Source organism: Sphaeramia orbicularis, chromosome 5, assembly GCF_902148855.1.
Source record: "Sphaeramia orbicularis chromosome 5, fSphaOr1.1, whole genome shotgun sequence".
Lineage (NCBI taxonomy): Eukaryota > Metazoa > Chordata > Actinopteri > Kurtiformes > Apogonidae > Sphaeramia > Sphaeramia orbicularis.
In genome coordinates, this window is record NC_043961.1 from 41,014,681 (window position 1) to 41,040,687 (window position 26,007).

General features: G+C 37.6%; 1 protein-coding gene and 1 long non-coding RNA gene across 2 annotated transcripts; one reads left to right on the top strand and one right to left on the bottom strand.

Moving 5' to 3' along the window:
* Positions 1–1,795: 1,795 nt before the first annotated feature.
* Positions 1,796–7,232, bottom strand: lsm3 (LSM3 homolog, U6 small nuclear RNA and mRNA degradation associated). Its single transcript, XM_030134495.1, has 4 exons — positions 7,102–7,232; positions 5,654–5,764; positions 5,457–5,552; positions 1,796–2,368 (listed from the first exon to the last, which is right to left on the bottom strand). The coding sequence occupies exons 1-4, from the start codon at positions 7,120–7,122 to the stop codon at positions 2,288–2,290; spliced, it is 309 nt and encodes a 102-aa protein (XP_029990355.1). The 5' UTR covers positions 7,123–7,232; the 3' UTR covers positions 1,796–2,287.
* A 2,285-nt stretch (positions 7,233–9,517) lies between these two features.
* On the top strand, positions 9,518–14,304 carry LOC115419605 (uncharacterized). Its single transcript, XR_003935443.1, has 2 exons — positions 9,518–9,642; positions 13,725–14,304. It is a non-coding gene; the product is annotated as an uncharacterized LOC115419605 (long non-coding RNA).
* The last annotated feature ends 11,703 nt before the right edge of the window (positions 14,305–26,007 follow it).

A 26,007-nucleotide genomic window follows, 5' to 3' on the forward strand; every position in this document is an offset into this window, starting at 1 on the left:
TCAATTCAGTTTTAATTTTAGTTTGTGGCTTATTTTGTTCATGTTACTTATCATTTTGTTGATTTATTATTCTTTTTTTTTTCCTTTTAATGGTTACTTTGGCTGTTTTTGTTCATTTTATTTCTTGTTTTATCCTATTTTCTTTTTCTTTTCAATTTAATTTTAATACATTTTGTACTTTTTTCCACATTATTTATTATTTTGTGTGTGAGGGGGGGTATTCATTTTTGTTCATTCTATCCACTGTCATTTGTCTGTTGGGTCTTTATGAGTTAAAGATCCACTGAGTGGACTGTGTGCAACTGGATGACGTCAACAGACGTAGAATGTGAAGAAGAGAACATTTAAACACACTTTAATGTGTCTACAAACATGCGCGCACACACACACACACACACACACACACACACACACACACACACACAGTCTCTAAAGACAAGATGATGAGTCATTGCATTTCTCATCAACTGAAGTTCTTGGAGAATGTCTGCAGGATTTGTCTCAGGTTTCTGACATTTACTTGCTCATATCAGCTGTTAAAGAGGTTAAATTATCGCAGAAGTAAAAGGGAGAGCTGTTGATTTGGCAAAAGTTCTATCCATCTCTACAAATACATTGTGATGGTAAAAGACTGCATTAACACAATCATGTTGAATGTTTTCTGTTCCAGTGCATCCTGGGAAACTGTAAAATAGCTTTTACTTTTAGAGTTATAGCGCCATCTAATGGTAGTTCTGCCTGACACCGGAAAAATAAATCCAAATCATAGGATCATGTTTTAAGGATCAAGTAATTGATTTTCAACATTTAAAACCTTTCAGTGAATTGTCAAGGGTCAATAATAGAATCAGATCCTAGCATTAGTGAATTATTGAATCAAATTAAACAGGAAATTTCCTTTAATGTTCACTTGAAACTGTAAATCCACCATCATTAAATTATTAGTTACACAATGTGCACTAGAATACATCGGCTAAAATGACTCCAATTAGGTATTTTTAAGGCAATTCTGAATCTAACTGGAAACTTGTCTTTTTATATTATTTGTCACCAGTTATTCAGGCATTCATTTTCCTATGATCCTGTGGACATTTATGAATTCCTCTACAGACAATATTTAATTCAATGCCTTCCTTAAAACTTTAGACTATTCTCTCTGGCTGTGGGATCCCTGATAATGTGATGTGGTTGAAAAAAGACACCATTGTCATCATTAAATATGTTGTATGTCAATGTAATAATCAATCAGATTTTATTTATATAGGGCCAAATCATAACAAAAGTTATCTCATGACACTTCACATGCAGAGCTGGTAGAAACCACTCTCAATAAGTAAAACATGTTTCTATTTAAGTATCATTAATTTACCTTCCACTGACTTCTACATTTTACACTGGTTATTTTTTTCACACTCCCATAATTATGTATTTTACTTATGAAATTAAAAATTTTCCTTTATTTTCAGCCTTTAACCTCCTAACACCCAGCTATGGGTTTTCTGTCCACATTTATGGACAAGAGTTTCACAACTTTATACAAAGAAGAAAAGTCCACCACAAAGGACATTCCATAAAAATTTTAAAAACTGCATCTGTAAAAACTGTTGCATCATGATGTTTCCAATATAGGCACTTATTTAATAAAAAACAAAAAAAGCTTGTACTTTGCTGACATTTCCTGGGTCTCAGGAGGTTAATTGTTTTCTTGTGCCTGTTAAAGCTTCATGTGAAGGCAACTGTCCTGCATATGAAACACAGTGCGCGCGCACACACACACACACACTAAAGTCCAAAGTCATCTTCAAATGAAACTTTAATTCAAGTTTATCAAAACCAAATGAAAAATCTGTTTAGAGCCATTGAACACAGTTCAGTCCCACAAAAACATGTTGATAATTAAATACAAAAACTCGCCTCATCAAATACAAACTCAAAAACATTCCATCAGATTTTTTTTTTGTCTCGTTAACCCTGTCTAAACATATATATAATAAAAATCCCTATGTTTTAGACCAACTTGAATAGGATCAGCTGTTTGGAACCATGATGAGCAGCCTCTGGGCTTCAGTTTTGCATTTATTAACTGCTACACAGACTGAAATGGTTCAACATCTGCGAAACATCAATGTCAGACATTCTTACAGCCCCATAAAACAAACACGACAATAGCAAACACAAATACGGTGGAAGATGTGTGAACCTCTTCAACTTCAGCTCCATCCACGTCCTCATGGTGAGAACCTTCCGCCTGTCATAAAGGACTCCTCATCACAGGAAGTGGTCCATGTTAGCCCACCCTGAGGGGCGGGGCTACAAGGACGACGCCATCTCCTCTGACAAAGAGCATGGGGATGTTCCTCTTGGTCGACTGTTGGGGAAACAATGGACAGACAAGGTTCTTATGTTCTATTTATGCACTATTCATTCAAATGTAGCACAGAAATTTAAATATATCTGTACATCTACTGCACAAACAGTTCTGCAGGGACATGTACTGTTTAAGTGACATACCACTAAATATATGAACTTAAAAAAAAAAACAACAAAAAACCTGAAACAGAAAAATCTTATAACTGTTGTTCTATGTACCTCAGGAACACAGGGAAATGATCTACAAGAACTGAATCACCAAAATTAAGAGGAACTACATTTTTGTATGTGCTGCAACTTTTGACTGCAACGACACATACGTCTATAAATCAATCAGTATCAAGAACAGGGAGATGCAGGATACAGTGTGTGTGTGTCACATACACATACCGGACTATTTCATACACCCTGCACGGGATAGGTGAAAACCTGCAAGTTAATGTCCAATCACTGTTGTGCCTCCACAAGAGTGATTGGGTGGGGTGTGGCTTTATAACTCATGAAGGTTTAAATCACTCCACTGTCACGTCTCATCGGTGCAGCAAATTCTAAACTTATTTAACATGTCAAATATAACATTGAACATACTTGCACTAAATGCACTAGAATGCAGCATTTAAGGTTTCTTTTTTCAGAATTTTCCTGGGGGCTGGAGGGACGCTACGGACGTCACTTTTACGTCCATCGGAATATTACACACCCTGATTTTCTTTTTTTTTTTTTTTCTTTACACACCCTGTTACTCCATTTCTGCCTAATACCCTGGTATACCATGCAAAGGTCCGGATCTACTAAGATCCCAACTTCCGTGTACTAATTTGCGTGCGCAATCTAGAATTTTGCGTGTGGGGTTGAACTGCGGTTTGCAGGTGATTTACTTTTATTGCCTGCGCAAATCACAAGAGGTGCAAAGTCTTGGAGACCGCCCTATTTAAGTGAGGGTTTTGTGTGTGCTACTGGAGACAATACGCTGTAAAACTGCTCAGGGATACACCAGCACTAAAGGGAACAGTGCACTGAATGATCCAGACGCATGGAAATGTAACGTTGGAGGAGTTTTGTCATAGAAGGTATTGCATGACTCATTTATTCATCTATTTTTCATTTTAAAGGTGGGGTGGGTGGGGGGGTTGGATAGACTGTCAGGCGCACATAATTTGTCACACTGTAGCCTAAAGTCTGTGCATATTTTTAATCACAATCATCAAGAGTGGAAGAGTCCCGTAAAGTAAGTGTGTATGTGTGTGTGTGTGGGGTGCATACATCTCAATTTTTTTTTTCTTCCGTCACTCCAAAAATGTTCACACGAGGGTGAAAAATGCATTCTCTGCATCTCGTTTCATCATTTCGATGTCTCCTAACCACTTCCGTGTGTGCACAATTACACCAACCCGTTTGCACCTCCTTTTGAGCCGTGTTAAATATAGACGCAGTTTCTATGTGCAAAATTGCTTTTGTGTTTGATAAATCACTTTGCGTGTGCTAAATTAATATATTGCATTTTCTCCTACCACCACATGCACAACTGCATGTAAACGCCCCATTTTGCATGTTCATTGCAGCAAACGTACTAACTGGATACAGATGCCCTATTTTGCACCTTGAAAGACACAATCCTTAGTGCGCACTGTTAGTAAATCAGTTTGTACATTTTTTTGCATGTGCGATGAGTTTGCACATGTTTTAATGCACGCAAAACTTTAGTAGATCCAGCCCAAAGTGTTTAGTCCTCTCCAAAAATTACAATGTGAAAGCAAAACTAACGAGGCCTAGTTTATACATGAAAATGTTCCTTGTCACTGCTTTAACAAACTGTGTCTGTTAGATTCCTTTCAACTGTGTAAAAGTTAGAGCATGGACTGGACTGTAGGACTATAATGAAATAATTACACAACCCAAGTTCTAGTCTACTGCTCTAATGATCATCATCACAAAGAAAGGCAAGCTACATTTTCAGACTGTAGTAGCTACATTACAACCCAACTATAAGCTCTGCCTCGGTTATAATTGGCCTTTAAACTATGGAAGTGTAGACACATATGGTTTTTATGGTATTTAAAGAAACTGATCTGCACTTCCATTTTCATTAACATCGTACACACCAGATTGTTTTCAGAAGTTATCATCTACATGAACGTCGGGTGCCATCATGGGGTCAGGGTTAGGATAAACAGAGGTCAGCAACCCTGGTCCCTGAGAGCCACTATCCTGCATGTTTCAGATGTATCCCTCTTCCAACACATCTGATTCAAATGATAAGCCTATCATCAAGCTCTGCAGAAGCCTGATAATGACTGTCAGGTGTGCTGGAAGAGGGAAACATCTAAAACATGCAGGATAGCGGCTCTCCAGGACCAGGGTTGCTGACCCCTGAAATAAACAGAGGTCAAATGTTGATGCTTTTTTGTTTCATACTGTGACGTTCCAGATCTTAAAACTCCCTTTGACCCTGTACACATGCAAGCATGAAAACTGACTTTTCCAAAATCTCTACTTTGGTTAGTTTGCTTAAATAATCAATGTAAATAATTCAGTGTCCTAAACCAGAGTTTTCATGTAGAATAAAGGAAAAAAACACATGAGGAAATATCCATTTTGTCTGACAGTCGTCTATGTGTACATGTCTGAATTCACTTCTGTCTCTTTTTGTGTGGGTTTCATGTTTCTGACTGACACTAAGTGTCATGTTAATGAACTTGTCTTATGATTTATTATTGATTAATAATGATTGTGAATCCGTGTGTGAACTTGCATTTTCAGGTTATGTTTTACATTCCTGGTGAAACAGTTCTACACTATTGTACTCAATAAAATACAAACAATTGCCTATAGTTCATCTTGATTTGCATGAATTCCTGTGACGATAATAGAATCAATCAAGGCTTTTCTCATAATAATTGATGATGTTTGATCTTATTTCCCTAATTTAGTTTAAGACTTAAATGACACAGCTATTTATGGTTAGTCTGATTTTAGGCATGAACTAATGTCAACTGTTCTGTAAATAAACCTTTGCATCTATAGCTTTGATCCCCACAACAACAACTCCTCAGAACATACATTTAACAGTAAAATCCATGCTGCACCTTGTAAAGTTCTTCATAAGTCTCTTCATCAATCTCAACTGTTGTCACCGTCTCCTCTACGTCTCCAAGGATCATGTTCAAGTGCTGATCATAGGCCTGGAACAAACAACCAAAATGTTCATGAGGAGAAATCCACTCAAAATACTGAAAAAAACAGAGCATTAAAGTGCAACCAAATCAGGATTCAGATGACATACATGTAGCCGTCCACGGAGCTCCCTGTCGTTCCTCATCTTGACATAGATCCTCTCATCCAGACTGAGTCGGATCAGATCCAGGGGCTCCTCGACTGTATTGGTGGTCGGTTGCTGCAGTAACAAAAAAAAAAGTTGAACTTATCCAACAAGAACAATTTCATCAAGTCCATGTCTCCTTCTACTGTATATTCACTGCAGCTTGTGTGGCCCCTGTTTGTGCCTCATTTTACTATTTTAGTCACATTTCTGAAACACACAGTAAACAACGTTTTGTTATTTTCAGAACGCCAAAACACTCCTTTGGTTATCTGGGTGGTCTGCAGCATTGTAAATAGGATATCCCCTTTAAGTAGCTCAGGTGTCTTTGTTTTGAGAGTTATCTAAAGTGCATTTTACTTGCCTCAGGATAAATTGTTCTGATTTTTTGCAGTTACCAAATACCAGCAAGGAATGCAATCATTTGCTATCACAGTCACAATTTCAAATAGAACTGAGCAAAATAAAATAAAATACAATAAAACAAGAATAATAAAATGGTGACAGAAAAAAGCTTTGACAGATAATGCAAATACAATCATGATACTATAATATACATATATCCTGTTAAGACACAGCAATGTTTTTTTTGTCCTTTTATTTTTTACATTAGATTTTTTTCTGGCAGGCCATCTCACCTAGCTTTGAATGTTATGACACATTTTATTTAACTTGGCCATATTATGATTTCAATAATATTCCAATGGATAGTTCAGCGCCAATTTAAAATTATTTAGGATTTTTTTTTAAACAAACCTTTATCACTTCCACATGGCTTTCCCTTTCCCTTCCTTTATAAGACTTAAGTGCACCATCCAAATAACGGACTGGTAAATCAGTATAAAGAACATCAACACCAAGTAAAATTACTTAAGCAGATGACATGGTAGATCCCAGGAACACTTCTTTAACATATCAGTGCACATATATTGTAAAAATCTTAATCCAAGTTTTTGAAATATTAAGCTCCTTTTAATTTGTAAGAAAAACTCTGCATTTGGTCTTAGAAACATGAACAGGTAAATACTAAAACACTCCGGCAGTGAGTTGTCTAATACACTGAGTTTGTGTATGCTTACAGAAGTTGTGTACTTGAGGGGCACAGACTGTGAAACAACAACAGCGAAATGAAAACTTACATTTCCTTTTATAAAATAAGTGCATCCAGTAACACAATCATGTTAGCTCTCACTAACTGGAACCACAACATGCTAGCGTCAGGCTAACCAAGCTAACGTAGTTAGCATGTTTAACAGGCCTGTCCATGTTATTACAAGCACCGACACACAACTAACACATAAAAACCACATCACATAAAGCACATGAGAAATCCTGTCTGCTACCCGTTTTCAAGAAATTTTTGCAAGCGTTGTATTGGAAAACATCGGTAGGTGTTTGATAAATGTACCAACCTGCTCTACTTCGTCCGCCATGGTGTTTGAGTCTGCGTGGTTAATCTGACTGCTGCGTGGGTTGCCAGGTCCGTGGAAAACACGCCTTTGCAGTGGACGACGAACGCATTACTATATGTTTTGTCCGGGCAACGGGTGCAGGGACGGCTCCTCACCTGAGGAGGGAATACTTGTAGAAGACATAAAAAATATTTTGTCTATATAATGATATTATACTCATCCTCTGTCCTGCAGTTTATGACAAGATTTATTTATGTAATTACTTTGCTATTTAGTGATTTTTAACAGTATTTAATGTATTTCTTTGTAAATATAATCACTTCTTGGCCATGGAGTACCAGACAAAGTAGACTAGAGGCACCCCTTTTTTGGGGGTCATTTTGTTGTACGTATTTCACCTGGGGGCAGGGTTATGTTCTACGTTAGAGTTAGGGGATAACCGGATTATGACACCACCACGACACTGGAGCATCAAACACATCAGTGATTGTGATGCTCCAGGTGAAATGCCTCAAAAAATAGGAATCCCCTAGACTACACGTGGCTTGAAAACAGACCAGGTGACATGAAACTGTGCTCTCATTGGTTGATTAAAGATTCACTCCAAGGCAACATGTTTGCACCCTACAGCCAATCAGAATCGTTTACAATTAGCTTCCAATTAGCCTTAGACATAAGTGCGTTTATGTAGTGTTAAGAAGTTCGGTTCTTCTAGGCTGCATTCAGACTGCAGACAAAAACGTTGCCCAAATCTGATTTTTTTGCCCATATGTGACCTGTATCCGATCTGTTAAAGACAGTTTGACCAGCACAAATCTGATTTTTCAAAACCGACACAGGCCACTTTCATATGTGGTCCTAAATCAGATACATATCTGATATATTGCAATGCGTCTTCAGTCTGAACGGCCAGGTCCCATTTATCTGACCTTTACATCATTGAAATATGACAAACGTCACAATTCTGCGTCCCACAGGGAGGAGAAGCGGGAAAAACATATTTACTTCCATAAACACAGTGTGTGCCTGCATGGTCAAGTATTACATCAGGACCTCTTTTGCACATGTGGGTCACTTCAGGGTCACATTCAGTTCATACTCAAAACTGGCAGAAGTCACATTTAAACATTTAATGTGTAGTATGAACGAGCACACACAAAAAAAAATGTTTTTGATGAAAAGTTTTTGTGCTTGCAAGAGATGATTTTTCGTAGTGAAATTAGTAAAAAAAAAAAAAAGGATGTTGATGGATGTTACAACAAGCGAAGAAGAAGAGTTTTAAAACAAACATGACGCAGTATGTGTGGACACGAGGAAACTGAATCATTTTTGAATTTAGTACAAGATAGAGGGGTAACAAGCATTCTAGATTCAAAACAACATATTTATGTTCGTCGCCAAGTTTATGGAATGACCTCTCATAACATTTCGCGATAATAAATAAATATTCTGTTGGGTTTCTGTAAATTGGCTTAGAGTCTGGTTTTGATCAACTCTATTTATAAAGTGTCATGAGATAACTTTTTTGTTGTGATCTGGCGCTATATAAATAAAATTTGATTGATTGAGTGATTTGATTGGTTTTCCCCTGTCAGTCGCTTTGGAAAAAAGTGTCTGCCAAACGCATAAACATAAACAAATCATTGCATTTGTGATTTACTGGAAAAACTGACATTATGCACTTTTGTTTTTTCGGTATTTAGTAAATATCTGTAAAGTTTTGCGCATATGTCCAATGGAAAAGTGACTAATGAGGCCTCGGCCTGACACCAGCCACAGTGTCAGGTCCACCCATGTAAAAGAAACACTAAAATGCAACAAAGTAACAATATATAGATTGGTAGAATTATAGAATGATAGATAGAACAATAGAACGATAGATAGAACGATAGAACGATAGAACGATAGAACGATAGAACGATAGATAGATAGATAGATAGATAGATAGATAGATAGATAGATAGATACCAATCTGGGAAATTGCAGTGCAGCAACAGAGTTTGACATAGTAAAAAATAAAACACATGAGCGAACACACTATACATAATACATCAGAAGTACAAACAGAGCTGCGTAAAACATCTGGATAATTTAACAGTAAGGTGCAAAAATAAACTGTAATGTGCAAGTGAGGACTCAATGTGTAAAATACTTAATATGGGTATTTATTTATTTAGTACGTATAAATACATCTGACAAATTCTTCCATAAAAAATTAAACGTATTAACAATATATAGACTATTTCCGTGTTTTTTGTTTTTGACCTTTGACACACTTCATGCAAAATGGTGTAAACTTGATTGGTTTACATAAAAAAAGGCTAATTTCTGAGTAAATGTTCTAGAAGAGAATATATAAAACCTGATATATTTGTAAAATAACTACATAAACCCAGTCATCCTCCACACATGTCCCGGTAAATCAACAGCAGACCTGGCAACCCGCTCCGGGCTAAAGGACAGTACCACTCTCCTCTCTCTTTCCAGATCTTTCCGTGTCTCATCCTCCGTGTGTCCACGTAGCGGTCTTCATCCCCGCTGGTACGTAATAAATGTAACTAAAAGGGGTTGCTTTTTGACTTCTGTAGCCTTGTTTAAATTATATGATTAAAAAAAAAATACCGCATTTGTCTTACTTCGAGCCTCGATCAAATAATAAGGAGCAGAGGGGGTGGTGAGTTCAGGTTCACTATGGAAATCCGGGATTAAATTCGTTATGGTAGGACGTGGTCGTCTTTTAGCGTAATGTTACGGACTCAGAGGCGAAAAAACTATTAGAAAGACATATTCAAAATAAAGTCTGAGAAGAGCAGAATATTGATCGGTTTAATATGTTAATTGTGCTGTTACAGTATTTTCACATCTTAAGCTAAATACATAAACTGAGCGTGAATGTGTGCGACGTTAACAAGGAAAAACCTTTACCAGTAAACGGTCCTTAGTTCATTAATAACCTTTATTTAATTCTAGTGTGTTTGTATTTTGTTTAAAATAAAGTATCCACGTGTGTATGTAGCCTATGTATATATGCATCTAATAGACAGACAGACAGACAGACAGACAGACAGACAGATAGATAGATAGATAGATAGATAGATAGATAGATAGATAGATAGATACTGTGACATTTATTTCCAGCTGTGGTTTTAGTTTTACAAATCTGGTCTTAAGACAAAGATAATATTTAAAAAAAAATAAATAAATAAAAATAAAAAATACTTGCAGCAATAGCAATGTACTCAATAATGTCATTTTTTCTGTAGTGTAGCTGGCAATTTTTTCTGGGTACTGTATCAAATTAGTATTCAGGTATTATAACACTATTTGAATGTAATTGATTATTTTGCAGAATTTAACCCATAAAGACCCAGTACTACTTTTATGTCAGTTCCCAAATGAAATTTCCTCTATATTTAACCTGTCTTAAGTGATTTATCACCATTTACTATAATATTATCTTCTGTATTTTGCATTTTATCAGTATAAATTAGGTATTTTCCTGTATTTAATTTACTGATCATGAATATGTTCATAAAGGTTCAGATGAAAGTTGAGGGTTATTATATCAAAAACAGGGAAAACTGCAGAAAAATGGAATTTTTTTTTTTTTTCAGTTAAATCTATCATTAACACAATGGTTCTCAGTCGTTTTCTGCCGGGCTTCCTTTGGAGGACGAAAAATCTCCAGGCCCCCCTCCACCCCAACAGCATTGTAACAGTGGTGCAATTAGAACTTTTATTGAAAGAAACATCAATATTGTAACAATACTTTTTGTTTTTCCTTGAATAAATTGTTGTGCAACTTAAAAATAACTTAGATTTGTGTGTGAATAATACAAATAAACTCAACCAGACTGCTCCCTGAGACAATATTTTTCCAAATAAACACAGGAAATGTACAATTATCTTACAGCTTTGACAATAAAGTTATTTTTCTTAGAATAATCACTTTTTGGTAACAAAGATGAACATTTTAACAATATCAGTGGCTGCAATGAGCCCGTTTCCATTGCACATCTCAGAACATTAAAGTGCAAACTGTACAAAAACAGAAATATTGCACATTTTTCTTTTCCAGTCAAATCCTTGTCCATTTTCCAAACCTTAACTCTTTGTCTAGTGACAGATCACCATGGCAGTAGATTTGTGTGTTGCACGTCCCTAAAATGAGTCCAGGGTGCTCCAACACTAAAACATTAGTTCCACCTGTTACATATTCTAACCTGAAGAAGAAAAAAAACACCCAGGAGTGGTCCCATGCCCGCCCCACGGCAAACCTTTGCGCCCCCCTTAGCTGGCATGGGATCAAGTGTCTACAACCACTGATATTTATTCATCTCCATGGGTTTTACTCCTGAATCAATGCTGATGAAGATGACAGTGTTTCCACGGTAACTATGGAGCCTCTGAACATCCAAATGGGTCATATCTGATGACCATGAAAAGATGACAAACTCTATTTTACACCAATTATTTACATGGATTAATAAGATTAGTGGATCAACAGGTTTTAAACAGTTTAGATCAGTAGATGTTTTTAGTCGATGATGGATGTTTGGGTCTTTATGGGTTAAATGAGGGAACAAAAAGAGAGTCCCTACACACTAGTGAATCATCAAACTGGTGGGTGAAGAGCTGCATCATAGTTAAGGAACCAAGAAATAAATCTGAGTGATTGTAATCCCCCTCCCAACCCCCCTTACATGCCTCCAATCCCAGTGCGCCCCTGTGCTCCATACTGGGTGTGTACTGGGTCCAGGTGAGGAGGCAGAGCATAGCAGTGGCGGTACCCATTCCATCCTTAGTTCCACAGTTACTCTGAGGTGGAAGAGAGCCCTGCTACAGACAACTGGAGTTGAGGATGAATGTTCTGAAGCTTTAGGATGATGGTTGTGTTTTTGGAAACTAGAACCTATGTTTGGAAAAGATGGTGGATCTGGGGAAGGGAAACGGCTGAAACTCACTAAGTTAATGCTAACAAAGAAGAAACACACTAATACTGACACTCAACTATGACGGCGTATAGGGCCACATAAGAAAATAACACTTGTCATTACAAGAATAAACCAGACCTTTCTGTGATGTGATGTGGTGTATGCTTACTACTGCATGTTTGCATATCATAGGATGTAATTAGACATTTTTCATTCAGTAGTAGTCTAGTTAGAACAGGGTGCGGAAGAAGAGGCAGTTTGTTTGTTTTTTTGTTGAAATGCATGTTTTTCCAGTTCCCACATATTTTCACAACTTTACGCATTTTTTGCAAATTCCCACGATTTCGGCACATAAAATCACATAATAATAATAATAATAATAATAATAATAATCTTTATTTATATAGCACTTTTCATACATCAAGACTGTAGCACAAAGTGCTTTACATATCAGTTTAAAAATCAGTACCGCCCCCCACCCACACACCCACCCACTCACCCGCACACACACACACACACACACATACACATATGCAAACCCACAAGCTCACACAAACTTAAAAAGACTGACTGAGCATGAGTAGACCAGAACAAAAATGTAAAAGTAAAAGTAAAAGAGGAGGCGCTGTCTCAGGGAGCCATCCGCACCAGGGGGCAGCCGCAACCAGGCACCAGCGACACAGCGCCGCATCCCAACCAGTGGGAGAGGGCCAACTGGGACCCCCACCCACCAGAAAGGAGCCACAGCCCCCGGAGTCCGCAGCCGCCCCCCGGCATGGAGGGCTCCCTCTGATGAAACACCGGAGAATAAGAAACATTAAAAAGATATAAAAGAATTGATTAAAAGAAGCTAAATTTAAGACATATATGAAAATAATATAAATATTAAACATTAAAATGATAAAACAGAAGCACTGGTTAAAAGAATCTTAAGATATATATATATATATATATATATATATATTAAATATAACTATAAAACCTTTGACTGGATAAAACAGAGGCATTAGTTAAAAGCCAAATTTAAAAGGTGGGTCTTGAGCCTGGTTTTAAAATTAAAACCCTGCACATTCCATCACATCATCATGCCCACATTTTTCTGGAGGAACTGAATGTCTGTCTGCCTCAGTGTAATACATACAGACTAATAATCATGCATGCAAGCCTTCAACTAAAGGTTATCTGTGAGGTTTTTCACGTGTGTGTGTGTGTGTGTGTGTGTGTGTGTGAGGTGTGTATCATGGTTAAACAGATAAGAGTTCACATTTACCCAAGGTGAACTCACACCCTGCAATGACACCCAGTCAAACAGTAAATCACTCTTTCAGCTCTTAACTCAGCTGCAGCTAAACACAACTTCTACAAAGTTATTAAGGATAGAAGGAAATATGTTATATAAATCATATATTTAAAAAAAAAAAATTACATGCAACAGCTGTCATCAGCTAAATGAAATATAGGAAAATCAAATGAAAAATAGAAGAAAACCTTGGGAAAAAGGTATGCCATACATACAGCACATATACAGTCTCTGTCTGTACAGAATACCATCCTATAATATGCTTCCAGATAAAAGGAACACAACAAATAGTGAAGATATGCTTTGACCAAATGTGTAGAGGGAAGGAGCAGGACATCTTTCAAACAATGCTTTAATTCTTGTCTTTGCATTGTCATATCATTCTTTAGGATCCATAATGCACCAGGCTGACCACAGGATGGCGCCCAAGAGAGTGTTAAGATTCCCCTGAAGGTCTCAGGTCCAGATGATTGGCCATCACTGACACTCACAGATACTGTGGGAGGAGATGAGGCCATATTAGACCAAAGACAAACAACAGTGAGCTGATGGAATTCAGTATAGATCATCTTTAAATGCATGTGGTGAACTGTTAGCATCACCCCCCACTCACCCACCCTTCACTGAAAATGACATGGTTTTATTGAATAAAGGAAAAATGACATGTAAATGTTGTTGTCGAAGAATGTGTTTCATTTTTATTTCTTCTGTAAATGAGTTGAATAAGTCCAGTTTCCTCATTTGTGAATCCTTACATGTCTTTGCAGTGGAAGTATATATTAATGTCATGTTCACATCTTAGCAGGAAGAATAACTTCAAACTGGAAGTCAAACTGAAGTAGATATTGATAAAGTGAACCTAAATCTTGGCTGATTTAAAGGGGAACTATGGCAGATTTATACCTTATTGTTAGTTTTCCAAACCTTGAAAAATCTGAAATTTTGTGTAAGAGTTTTAATAAAATATGGAAAAAACTTGCGTTCATAGGTGAATTCTAGAGTACGCACAAAGGCACACAATCTTGCAAGATAAGAAATACATGAGGAAAACATTAAAAACTAGGTATGATTTCACAAACCGCTCATTACGGAATGATTCTAGTGAAACTTGTTTGTGAGATATCCATGCACTTTTATGATTTTCATATGCTTTGAAAATGTTTGTCAGTAAAAAATAATTTACAGTGAATTATGCATTCATCCATACATTTATTAAAATTATCTTTTCTACTACACACAACAGGCACAGTCTCAACCAAAAAAGTAAGAACACAAGTATTAAAAGTATATATAGTCAAGATGTGGGGCAAGGGAGTAGGTTTGATTTTGACATTGGTGGGGACACAAAAGTGCTCCAAGGCAGCACTCCTAAAAGTTGCTGTTTTTGTGCATTTGCAATGATAATTTCATATCATGTATCATGAGCTGATCAAACAAGCAAAGAGTCAGAAAAAAAATCAGTAATCAACATTTAATAATGCATATCTGAATATCTGATGACAACAGAAGAATTGAATGCATTCTGCAGTGTTATAGTGTGGTGGCTGTGGCTCAGTTGTTAGCGCAGGTCATCAGTGTTCAAACGGTCAGCAGTTCGAATCCTGGCTCCAACTGTCAACATGTCAAAGTGTCCTTGGGCAAGACACTAAACCCTAAATTGCTCCCAGTAGAGTGTGGCAGGAGCCCCCATACTGGTGTAAGTGTGAATGGGTCGGATGTGAGGAATTGTAAAGCGCTTTGGGCACCATGAAGGTGTAGAAAATACACTATATAAGGTCAGTCCGTTTACCATTATTCTCATGACTAACATATCCATCATTATTTAACCTCACCTGTCAATTTCCTGCCTCTCCTCCAGCTTTTCTTCCTCTTCTCTTCTACCTCTTCCTCCTTTTCCTCCTCCATCTCCTCCAGCCTCTCTACTGTCTGTCACCTGAGAAAAACATGTTGATGCATGACATGTGAACAGATTAGCGATACAATGATCATAGAGTTTGATGGTACAGTTTTTGTCTGAGCAAAAAGGGCTGTTACTTTCATTTATTACATGTAATTTATTCCCCAAAAATATGGATAAAATCACATCTAGAATCAGAGGTTTTATTGTATTTTCCCCACAAATATTATTTGTGTTTTTTAAACACTTGCTCTCTTCCACACAAATACATAAAAATAATAAGTAAATATAACTATTAAAAAAAGTGTATCTGTTTGGCATTAAATATCGTCCTTTATTCTATATCTGTATTGTTAAGCCACTGCAGTTCTATACCCTTGAACTCTGACTCCTAAAGAAATAATGTTCTATAGTCAAAGTGCAACAAACCATAACACAACTAAGGTGTGTCATATGTAAAAAAAAAAAAAAAAAAAAAAAAAAAAAAAAAAAAAAAAAAAGAAGTCTAAAGCATATGCTTCTAGTTGTCATTTGTTTCCGTACTCACCAGAGTGCACTTCACATATGCTACAGATGTGTTATTTCAGACTGTAAACATTCCACACACACACACACACACACACACACACACACACACACACACACACACCATAACACATACACTGATTCACTGCATTAAAACACATCCATTATTTAGGAGATTGGCCCATTGGTCAGCATTAAAGAAGAAACAAACCTACCTGACTGAATGTCATGGGTTCTAAATTATTCCTGAGTTAGTGTGATCACTGATTAACTAAATGTACATTACAGGATGAAAATGAATGAGGGCTGTGTATCATATGAATGGTTTTACTGCATGCATCAAATCAGTATTTGAGAATTTAATCAATTCAATCATGTTCAGTCAGCATATGTTGTCAGAAAAGATATATGAACTGATCATGCTACTCATTACAACTTAAAAAATAAATGAATTATGAAAAAAACTAATTATGTAATTCAAATCACACATGAAGAAATTGCCAGGAAAGCAATTCAAAATTATAGAAAATGCTCAGCTACTAAATATTAAACACTAGGTTCAACTCCAACGTGTCACGGCTAACAGCCTTCTGTAACTTTAGAATATCGAGTTGGCAAATGTTAAGTCAATGCTGATACCACTAAAACTAATAAAAACAATATGGACTTCTGTTACCTTTGAATTGGAGTTGGTTACAACAGTGTGTATGTACTTCTAAACTGTAGGGGGAGCTCCATAGAGAAAAATGAACAAAAATAGCAAAGAAGAACAAAATGGTCAAATCTTGCAGAGTTCCACTTTAAAGAACTGCATGAGAATTTTTACACCAATGTAGAACTAAGCCATGTTATTTCTCAACAATACTCAAAGCTGAATGGTTCCATGACAAGGATGAAAGAATTTTTATCCCCCCCCCCCCCCCCCCCCCAAAAAAAGACAATAATGATAGCATAAATAGATCAGTTATAGATGTGAGTTTAATTATCAAACACAGGATAAACTAAAGATGAAACATCAATACGTGTGGATGATTCTTAAGTACGTACATATAAATTTAAAGTCCTTGTATTTTACTTGAGTATTTGTATTTTCTACTCACCTACTCATTTTTAATGTTTAACATAAAAAGGAGGATTGAATGTTCTTTCCTTTGTGGGTTAAAATCAGCTGAAATAAATAAAATACAACAATAATGAAATATAATATGCCTACAAAGTAGTTAAAATGAGCCCAACAGTTACAGTCCACACACACACATGAATTCATGAAAAAAAAAAAAAAAAAAAAGTAAAACTAACATTTAAAGCACAATGATGACTTTGACATTTTTTAAAATCACAGTTATTTATCGAAATAAAGTTTTTCATGTTAGGGAACTCGGATCAACTGGTTCTGTTGGAAAGCAGATGTAATTCTATGTATTGCCACTGTGAGGCAGTGTTGTATCACAGATGTTCAGGTTCATGATCCTCTCACCCAGACTGGAAGGTGGAAGGTGGACAGAAACCAGTTTTCTTTGAAGATGGGTCAGTCAGTCCACTTGTATTTAAGATGTTGTTGAGCTTGTAGTCGACATAAACAACACAAGAACACCTCAGGGTTTAATGACATATTTTAGAACACAGAAACCACAGTCTTTTAAAAGGTAAAATCATTCATGCAGAAAGAATACAAGCATCATCTTTAAATATTAAATCGCTCATTTCATAAAATACTAACTAGCCACAGGCAACATCACAATAAAACCCATCCATCCATCCGTCTGTCCGTCCGTCCATCCAACCCGGAGGTCTGTACGCCCTCCACCCAGAGGTCTATGCTCCAGATGTCCCAGACCTTGTGGTGGTACTAGAATTGGTTCCCCCCTCCATGATCTGGTACCCGGGTGGGGGGTGAGGTGTGTGTGTTCCATCTTGTGGTTTGTTAGGAGCCATCTCTTTGGGGGGGGGGGGTGTTCTGTCGCAGACCCCTCCCTCAGCAATCTCTCTCATCACATCCACCTGCTGAGCGCTGCACAGTAACAGCTCCTTTTTCCTTCATCATTTCTTTTCTGCAGTTGTGCAGTGCTGGATCATTGCACCTCATCACCTACAGTAACCTGGACTTCCTCCCCATCTTTTCTCACTGGATTCTGACTGCTGCATCAGGCTTTTCTGTTTGTTCTCCTTTTGTTTGTTTCTGTTAATAAATCTGTTTCTACCTTCAACACTGTACATTTGAGTCCTGTCCATTCACACTGCATTACTGTTACTAGAGCAAATCTGAAAAAATTAGGAAAGTGATATTTTTCAACATAATATATCATTAAATTTTACCTGTTTTGTTTATCACATTAATTGTGTTACTTATAAGCCAGAGAGGTGCAACTTCAGTAAAAAAAATCGTTACAAAGGCACCACACTGGACCTTTATAATGTGGGAGGGGCAGAACCTATGAGGAGCAGCCGTTGGCGGTAGTAAATGACATTCCATTTTTGTTTCCAGGTGATGGAGTGTGAGTAAAACAGTATCAGTCAGTGAGACAGATTGAGTTAAAGTACCTGTTGGTGTTTGTGTGAGTAAACCAGTAGTTGTAAATCAGTGTTGTCAACTCCTTGGTAAGGAAAGTAGCTATTGGCTGCTCTAAAAGTCGCTTATATTGCACACTAGGTAGCACCTCCTAAACCTTGGGTATGGGGGCCTGAGAGACAGCTCTCCATAAGTACTGTGACTTGCCTTTGTTTGGAAGATGGGGGGGTGGGGGTGGGGGGGTGTTGCACACACGATGGGAGGCTTCTGTGACACTGACAGTGAATGCTTTAGGATGATGGAGATCAGTTACTGCAGGACGAGACGTACTTTCACATCACAGTCTCCAAAGTCTCCAGTAGCACCTTAAAAAGTTGGTAGATTTGTCACTAGTTGCTTTTGAAAAAAAAAAAAGTCACCGAGAGAATATGAAAAGAGAAGTTGGCAACACTGGCTCCACTACTTCCAGTATGTGGATGTGGATGGAAGACATTTGGTCCAATCAGATTTCAGTGTCTATGTGTTACCGGGATTAATCTAATCTGCCCTGGTCCTTCAGAATCAGTAGTGAAGGCTCATGGAACTTTATCTGTATAGCACTGGGACTGTTTCTTTAACCAATCAGATTCCAACTAGCTGGTCCCCATAGTTCTCAGCATTTATCCCCCCCTCTGATTGGATTTTTAAGAGCTAAACTATTATTGGATATAACTTTGTCAATATTCTATTTGATTCATGCCAATAAAGCTCATTGAACTGAATTGAATTGAGCTATTAATACATTTGAGGTAGAATGTTTTTCCGCCCACAATGGCTGACGGAGGACAGGAAAATGATTTGGTCTGGGACAAACTTAAAAATCCATTTTCAAGGTGGACTTTTCCAGAAAAGCCGGACATCATGAGGAGAGGTCGGCTAACCTCGACACTCTGGTGGAGTGGACATTCTGTGTCTTCCAGAGAATCTAAACTTATGTGAGGAATCCAACTGGACAGAGGAGACTCAGCCTTGGCCTCCATGGACATAAAAAAGGACTTATTGATAGAACTGAAACACACAGATCACCTCTATGACAGTCAGGGAAGGATTAAAAGAAAGGAGGTTGGATTTATACATAAATAATGAGCATCTGTGAGGAGTAGGATATGATGTTTTTGATTTAAATGTATGTTTTAATCATGTTATTAAATAAATATTGATTGTGAACTGCTCCAGCTGATGTTCATGGTACAGTTGTGGTTGTAGTGTAGAGGTCTGGAGTTGTCTGAACTGGGTTTACAGCTTTAGTCATAATGGGATTCACCCACAATACTGGACATGCCCACGCCTTTTATTATTTTGCATTATGGTATTGATGGTTTCTAGAATTGTGACATCATAGTGGCGGTATTAAGAGGTGGATTAAGTCCAGTAAGTCCCCACTGAAGGCCCAGGAACCAAAAGCACGGACCACCACTGGTCAAAACACAGTAAAAAAAAAAAAAAAAAAAAAAAAAGGCAATGGCTACTGCCACAGTACTGTGGCACAAAATATTGGTTTGTCTATTGTCACAGACCAATCAAATGTTAGCATTTGTACTAGAACCAATCACGGTGATATATAGCATACACTTCAGTGCATTCTTCTGTGCATTTTGCTACCACAGTAGTGTGGCAATTGATGGAAGAAATGACAAATTAATGATAGTATATAGTACAGAATAGGAATTATTGTTCTAAATAGTCTATATGTTTTTTATGGTGTTCTTTGCTCTGGAGGCTGAAGAAGGTGGGCGGAGCTACATGCTAGATGTGCTGTGTGACTTCTCAGTTCTGTGTCAGTTGAATGTATTGAGTGCTGTGGTTCTGTGGAATTCTGCACTCTGAATGTTGTACCAGTAGCTGATTTATATCAATGTCAGATTAACCCCCCCCCACCCCACCCCGTTTGAAAATCTTTAGGAAAAAAAGAAGAAAGAAACGCTACGCTGGGAATCGAATCCAAATCTTCCATGATGCAATCTGATACGTTATCGCGTGAGCTAAATATCTCCTTTGACCCAGGGTGACCTTTTAACTATATGATTGCCTTGGCACTTTTTCAGGATATTAGTTACCAGTCTAGATATGATGTGATGAGGGCACTGATTGGCTCTGTTGTAATAGACAAACCAGTATTTTGTGCCACAGTACTGTGTCAATAGCTAAAAAAAATAAAGGAACATTACCACAACACTGAAAGCAACAGTAAAATGAAAAACAAACAAACAAACAAAAAAAACCACAAGGAAAACTGTGTAAAAAAACAAAAGACAAAAGCCCAAACTGTCCATTTTTATCATGAATCGGCCTCACTCACTGCTGTGTTTTACTCCCCAATCCACAGGCAGCGGGGGGTACGTTTGGACATTTTTTCGATTGAGCAAACATTTGAGTTTTCAGGAATATCTAAAATAAATCATACATTCAGAACGCTCACCACAGACACATCAGGGGTTAAAGGGTTAAGTGTCAACCACTGTCATTTGTCAAACTCCATGGGTTTTACTGGTGAGTCAATGTTTCCATCTTCACTACAGAGCCTCTGAACATCCAAACTGATGATATCAGATGACCATGAAAAGGTGACAAAATGTATTTTACCAGTCATTTCCATATACTAATAGGATTCATAGATCAACAGTTCAAAGATCAAATTTTAGATCAGTAGATGGTAATGGTCCATGGTGGATGTTTGGGTCTTCATGAGTTGAACATAAAACATCTTTTGCAACAGAAATGGTGCTTGTTATAGTCATGCAGAAATAGACAGATATAGAAATAGATAATATAGTTTACTTCTCTACAGCAGTGGCTTTGATAACCATCTTTTGATGATTTGTCTCTTTGATTAAAGCAAAGAAACAAGAATAGAGATCGACAGTGACAGAACAAGGATAGAAGAAAGAGAAGCAAAAGAGTAAATGAACAGCAGTGAGGTGGAGAAATACAGGCACAAAACCATGAGGGAAAGAAGCACCTGATCCTCAAAGACAAATCAATGTCACCTCTGCATGTCTACGCCCACTGGGGCGCGCGCACACACACACACACACACACACACACACACACACACACACACACACACACACACACACACACACACACACACCAACAGCTGGATGTGTCACGTGCTGCTGCAAAGCTGCTCACCTCCTCTGATCACAGATGCACATTAGGTTACTGCACATTTAAGGGACTTTCCATTGACTTACACTCATTTTGTCAAGTCTTACTGCAACATTGAATACAGTTTGTCTAAACCGAACCCTCCCCCACCCCTGACCTAAAGTTAAAAGAGAACAGGTCTCAGATTTAGCCATTTTCATTGTAGGGACCAGCTTTAAAGCTTTAAGGCTGTGAAGGCTAGTTTCTCCTCAATTTACATACTTAAATATGTACGTCTGTTTAAAATGTTTTCAAGAATCACTGCCTTTATACTTCCATATGTTCACTGCGTTGGAATGATTGTCTGATTATCAATCCACCAGAGGGCGCTGCTCTAAATTAACATATTGGCTAAAAACCAAGAAGAAGAGAAGAAGAAGAAGAAGAAGAGAGTCAATAATATTAAACATAGTGATGACAGAGGAGGCTTTACTAATGTAGATAGATAGCAGAGGTGATTTCTCATAAACTGCAAGGGAAGCTCAGCTTCCCTTAAAATTACAAAAATTAAATGGTTAAATATGTACGGTTATATTGACATTTCATTGACTACAAATGTGTTAGAACACGTTCATCTCAAAGACGAGTTCGTTCAGAATCAGCTTTATCACAAATCAACAGACTCGATGTTGTTCACTTCTCATACATTCCCGTTGCGCTGTTTTCTCATATGATCTCTGCTCAGAGCATTTGCCCGTAGACGCCCGGCATCCATGCACTTCAATGGGACTGAATGAACAGTTTTTTTCATTGTCTCAAAACTGGACAGTAATTGGATAAATGCCACGATGCTGTCCCGCCCCCGGACACTCAGTGTCTCTGGGGGTCAATGGAGCTGTGGGCGGAGCTCGGCTGGGCTGGACGCTGGGCTTCCAAGTGCTGATTGGAGGATCAGTCGAAAGGCTGAATCCCGTTTGATTGACAGCTATTTTGAGATCTACTCCTTCACTTGACAGAGTTCAGTTTAATACCGTCGAGCATTCTGCTGTGAAATCGAGAGAGAAACCACTACGAACTTACTTGTTCATTTCTTGCACTGTAAATAAAACACACTCATTGTACTTCCTTGCTTCAATTTAACATAATTTCAACGTTTCCTTGTTTCAGTTACATCATTTAATCATTTCTTGTTCGAGTTTAGTATTGCTTTGTAGATAGTTAAATCAATTATACTGTTGGCTAGGTCGGCGTGAACTAGCTATCTATCAAGCAAGGTGCACACGATGGCAGACAATGCTAATGGAACAGAGGGCCACATGTATGTTTAAATAACTTGACAATTTTTTTGATGTAAGCCAACAATGAGCTTCCCCTCTCTGAAAGACGAGCAGCCACCACTGACAGGCCGACCGACCGACCGACCGACCGACAGACAGATAGATAGATAGATAACTTCATTTCAAACATAAGTAGGCAAAATGACCAATTTAAACAGAAGACTTCAATATATGGAAATAAATCAACTAAAAAAGAAAAACAAATGTCACACAATGTATATCTATTTCATTGTGTCTCTTTAACAATACTTTATGTCAGTGTTTTTCAACCTTGGGGGGAATTCAAATGGGACTACCTGAAATTTCTAGTAATTGATTAAAAAATAAATAAATTAGTAATAAAAATATTTTTTAATGATTCAATATATATTTAATTATAATTAAAATGCCAAACACTTTTCCTAAAAAAAATCCAGTTCAAATAAAATGCAGGATATAATATCTGAGAGGGCATATCTTCATTGACCCAGTCATGTGACCACATGCGTTACTATGCTTCAACCTGCCCAGACACAGTCGCAGTCAGAAAACCAGACCGAACAGAGAATGGAAAGATTTCTTTGCCCACCTGGCCCTGCTAAGACATCTCCAAGAGAAAAATGTTATTGTTTTGAATGTCTGGGGTCAGTAGAAATTTGTGATGTTAAAATGGGGTCACAAGCCAAAAAAGGTTGGGAACCACTACTTTATGTCCTTAAAGGAGTTGAAAGAAGCCTAGCTTATATTGTCCCACCCTAATTTTTCATGACTTTGGTTAATCAGCTAATGTATACAGTCTATATAAAGAAGAGGCCAGTCATTAAATTACAAAAAAAAGAGAACAAATGATTACATCCCATTAATGACTATTACTGTTGGACTCCTGTTCATTGTTACTATATCTCTGGAAAATGAGGTTTTTATACATCTTAAATTTGATGATGTTTTCATTCTGTTTGAAATTTTGTTCCATTCTATTCCACAACATGAAAAGAACATCTGTTTCAGATTTGTTCTAGTGAAATGTTTTTTCATATTTAGTTTCTGTGTGTAGTCATAACCACCCTCTATCTGTGAAGAATTTCTGGTACTTGGAAGTCATTTATTTCTTGCTCTGTATAATATTTGTGCTGTTTTAATTTCCACCAAATCCTTTAATTTGATTGAATGTAAGGGTAAGAATAGTTTATGGGTATGCTCCAGATATCCTGTATTGTTATTATTCGTATCGCTATATTATATTGAGAATGTTAGTTTTGCACCAACTCACACAATTGCTTTTTGAAGAGTTCCTCCATTTCTGGAAATGATTCTCTTCACATATTAACACCACCCTTGTGATTTCCAGAGGTACTGCTGGGTTTTCCAAACAATGGACAGAACCCTCCGTCCGTATATGTAACGTATACGGACGTATTTAACATTGAGTGTAAATGGGCCTTTATATGATATTTATGTCCCCATAACTAAAGAAAAACAGAAGAACACATTCATATTTGCCTAACTATCTTTGTGAGGACATCTCATTTCCAGCTTCATATGCTAACATCACCTCAACCAAATGCATAAGGCAGACCCCAAAACCAATGTCTACCAGCTTTAACTGTCTACTTTAAAATGCTTAGCTCTGCTCATGTGTAAGTCTCTCCATGGTCTAGCACCAAAGTACATCTGTGACATACTGATCCCATATGGACCATCTGGGACCCTGAGAACCTCAGGGACAGGTCTTTTGCTGGCACCCAGAATCAGGACTAAACACGGTGAAGCTGCGTTTCAGTTCCATGCAGCTAAACTCTGGAACAGTCTTCCTGATGACATGAGACAGACCTCTACTGTGACAATGTTTAAGTTCAGGCTGGAAACAGCTCTGTTCAACTGTGCATAGAACAACTGAAAGGGTTCTATCTGCACTCTTCTCTTTTACTTTATTCTACTGATTATTATTTATGTTTTATTAATTATGTCTTAATTGTAATTGTGTGTTTTTAACATGTCTCTTTTCCATTTTTGTAAAGCACTGTGAATTACCCTGCATATGTAGCATGGCCAGCCATCTGTCTTTCTCAGTGAGAAATCTGTCTGGAATCGTGGGGCTTGAATCTAAATATAAAGGCGGGACTAATAGGTACCGAGTAAACCAATTACGGATAAGACGGACATGACGGGAGAAATTTAAGAATACAGGGTGTAATCTGTAATTCAATCCTTATTTTTCAATCACGTAAACAACTGACAACAGTTGTAAAGAGATTTACGAATTTGGAACTGACTTTGACTCGCGACGAAAAGAAAAACCTTGCGAAACACCCGTCCCTCAGACTTGTGATTGTTCATGCAAAATGTCAGACAGCACACTTCGGCATATATATGTATTTCCTCTGTGTAATTTTTGCATCTTCTGCATTCATCTGGCAGGCCAAATTGAACCCTGTGATGGGCTGGTTTTGGCCTGCGGACCGCATGTTTGACACCCCTGCTTAAGATCCCAAAAAATGTCCTCATAATGCCAAAATGTCATCACTTTATAAAGTCCACATGACTACACTCACACACACACACACACAAACACACACACACACAGGTAGCTCAGTGGAGGTATGGACGTCTGGCTGCTCGGCCGTCTGTCCTCTCTGTCTGTCTGTCTGTCCTTTGTTGGATCAGAGACACAGCAAGACTCACTGACGTCAGATTCTCTGTTTATGGAAAATCAGAAACACACTTGAATTGTGAAACAGGATTGTCAGCCAATGCAAAATCTGGAAAAACCACTGAACCACAGATGCCGGCAGTAAATTCTGTAAACACCTGTGTGCAGATTGTAATTTCATGCATCATTAAGTATTTTATCGTCATTATCTCATCAGTATTTTTAAGACTGGGAAAAGTGTTACAGGGCCTCATGTAAAACAGTATACAACAAAGAAAGCGAGAAAAAAATAAATAAATCACACCTATGAGAAAATTCACCAAAATGAACTATGTAAAAACTACAAAACATCAACCCAAAAAACACACAAAAGGATTTTCTAAATCTGAAGAGATGTTTTATCTGTTACCGACCCCACACATAAAGATAAAAAATCCAGCATTGAACAGTTTGGATTGTACTGTGTGGTGTGCTCCGATAATCTCAACACAGCACACCACACACATAATGATTCTGTCCCACCACTGATCTAGAATCTAGTCCTCCAAGACAGAAATCTCATGTGATCAAACATGATCCAACAAAAACGAAGAAGAAACATATCAACAACCGGAAAACACAACAGAGACGTTAAATAGACATTTTCGGG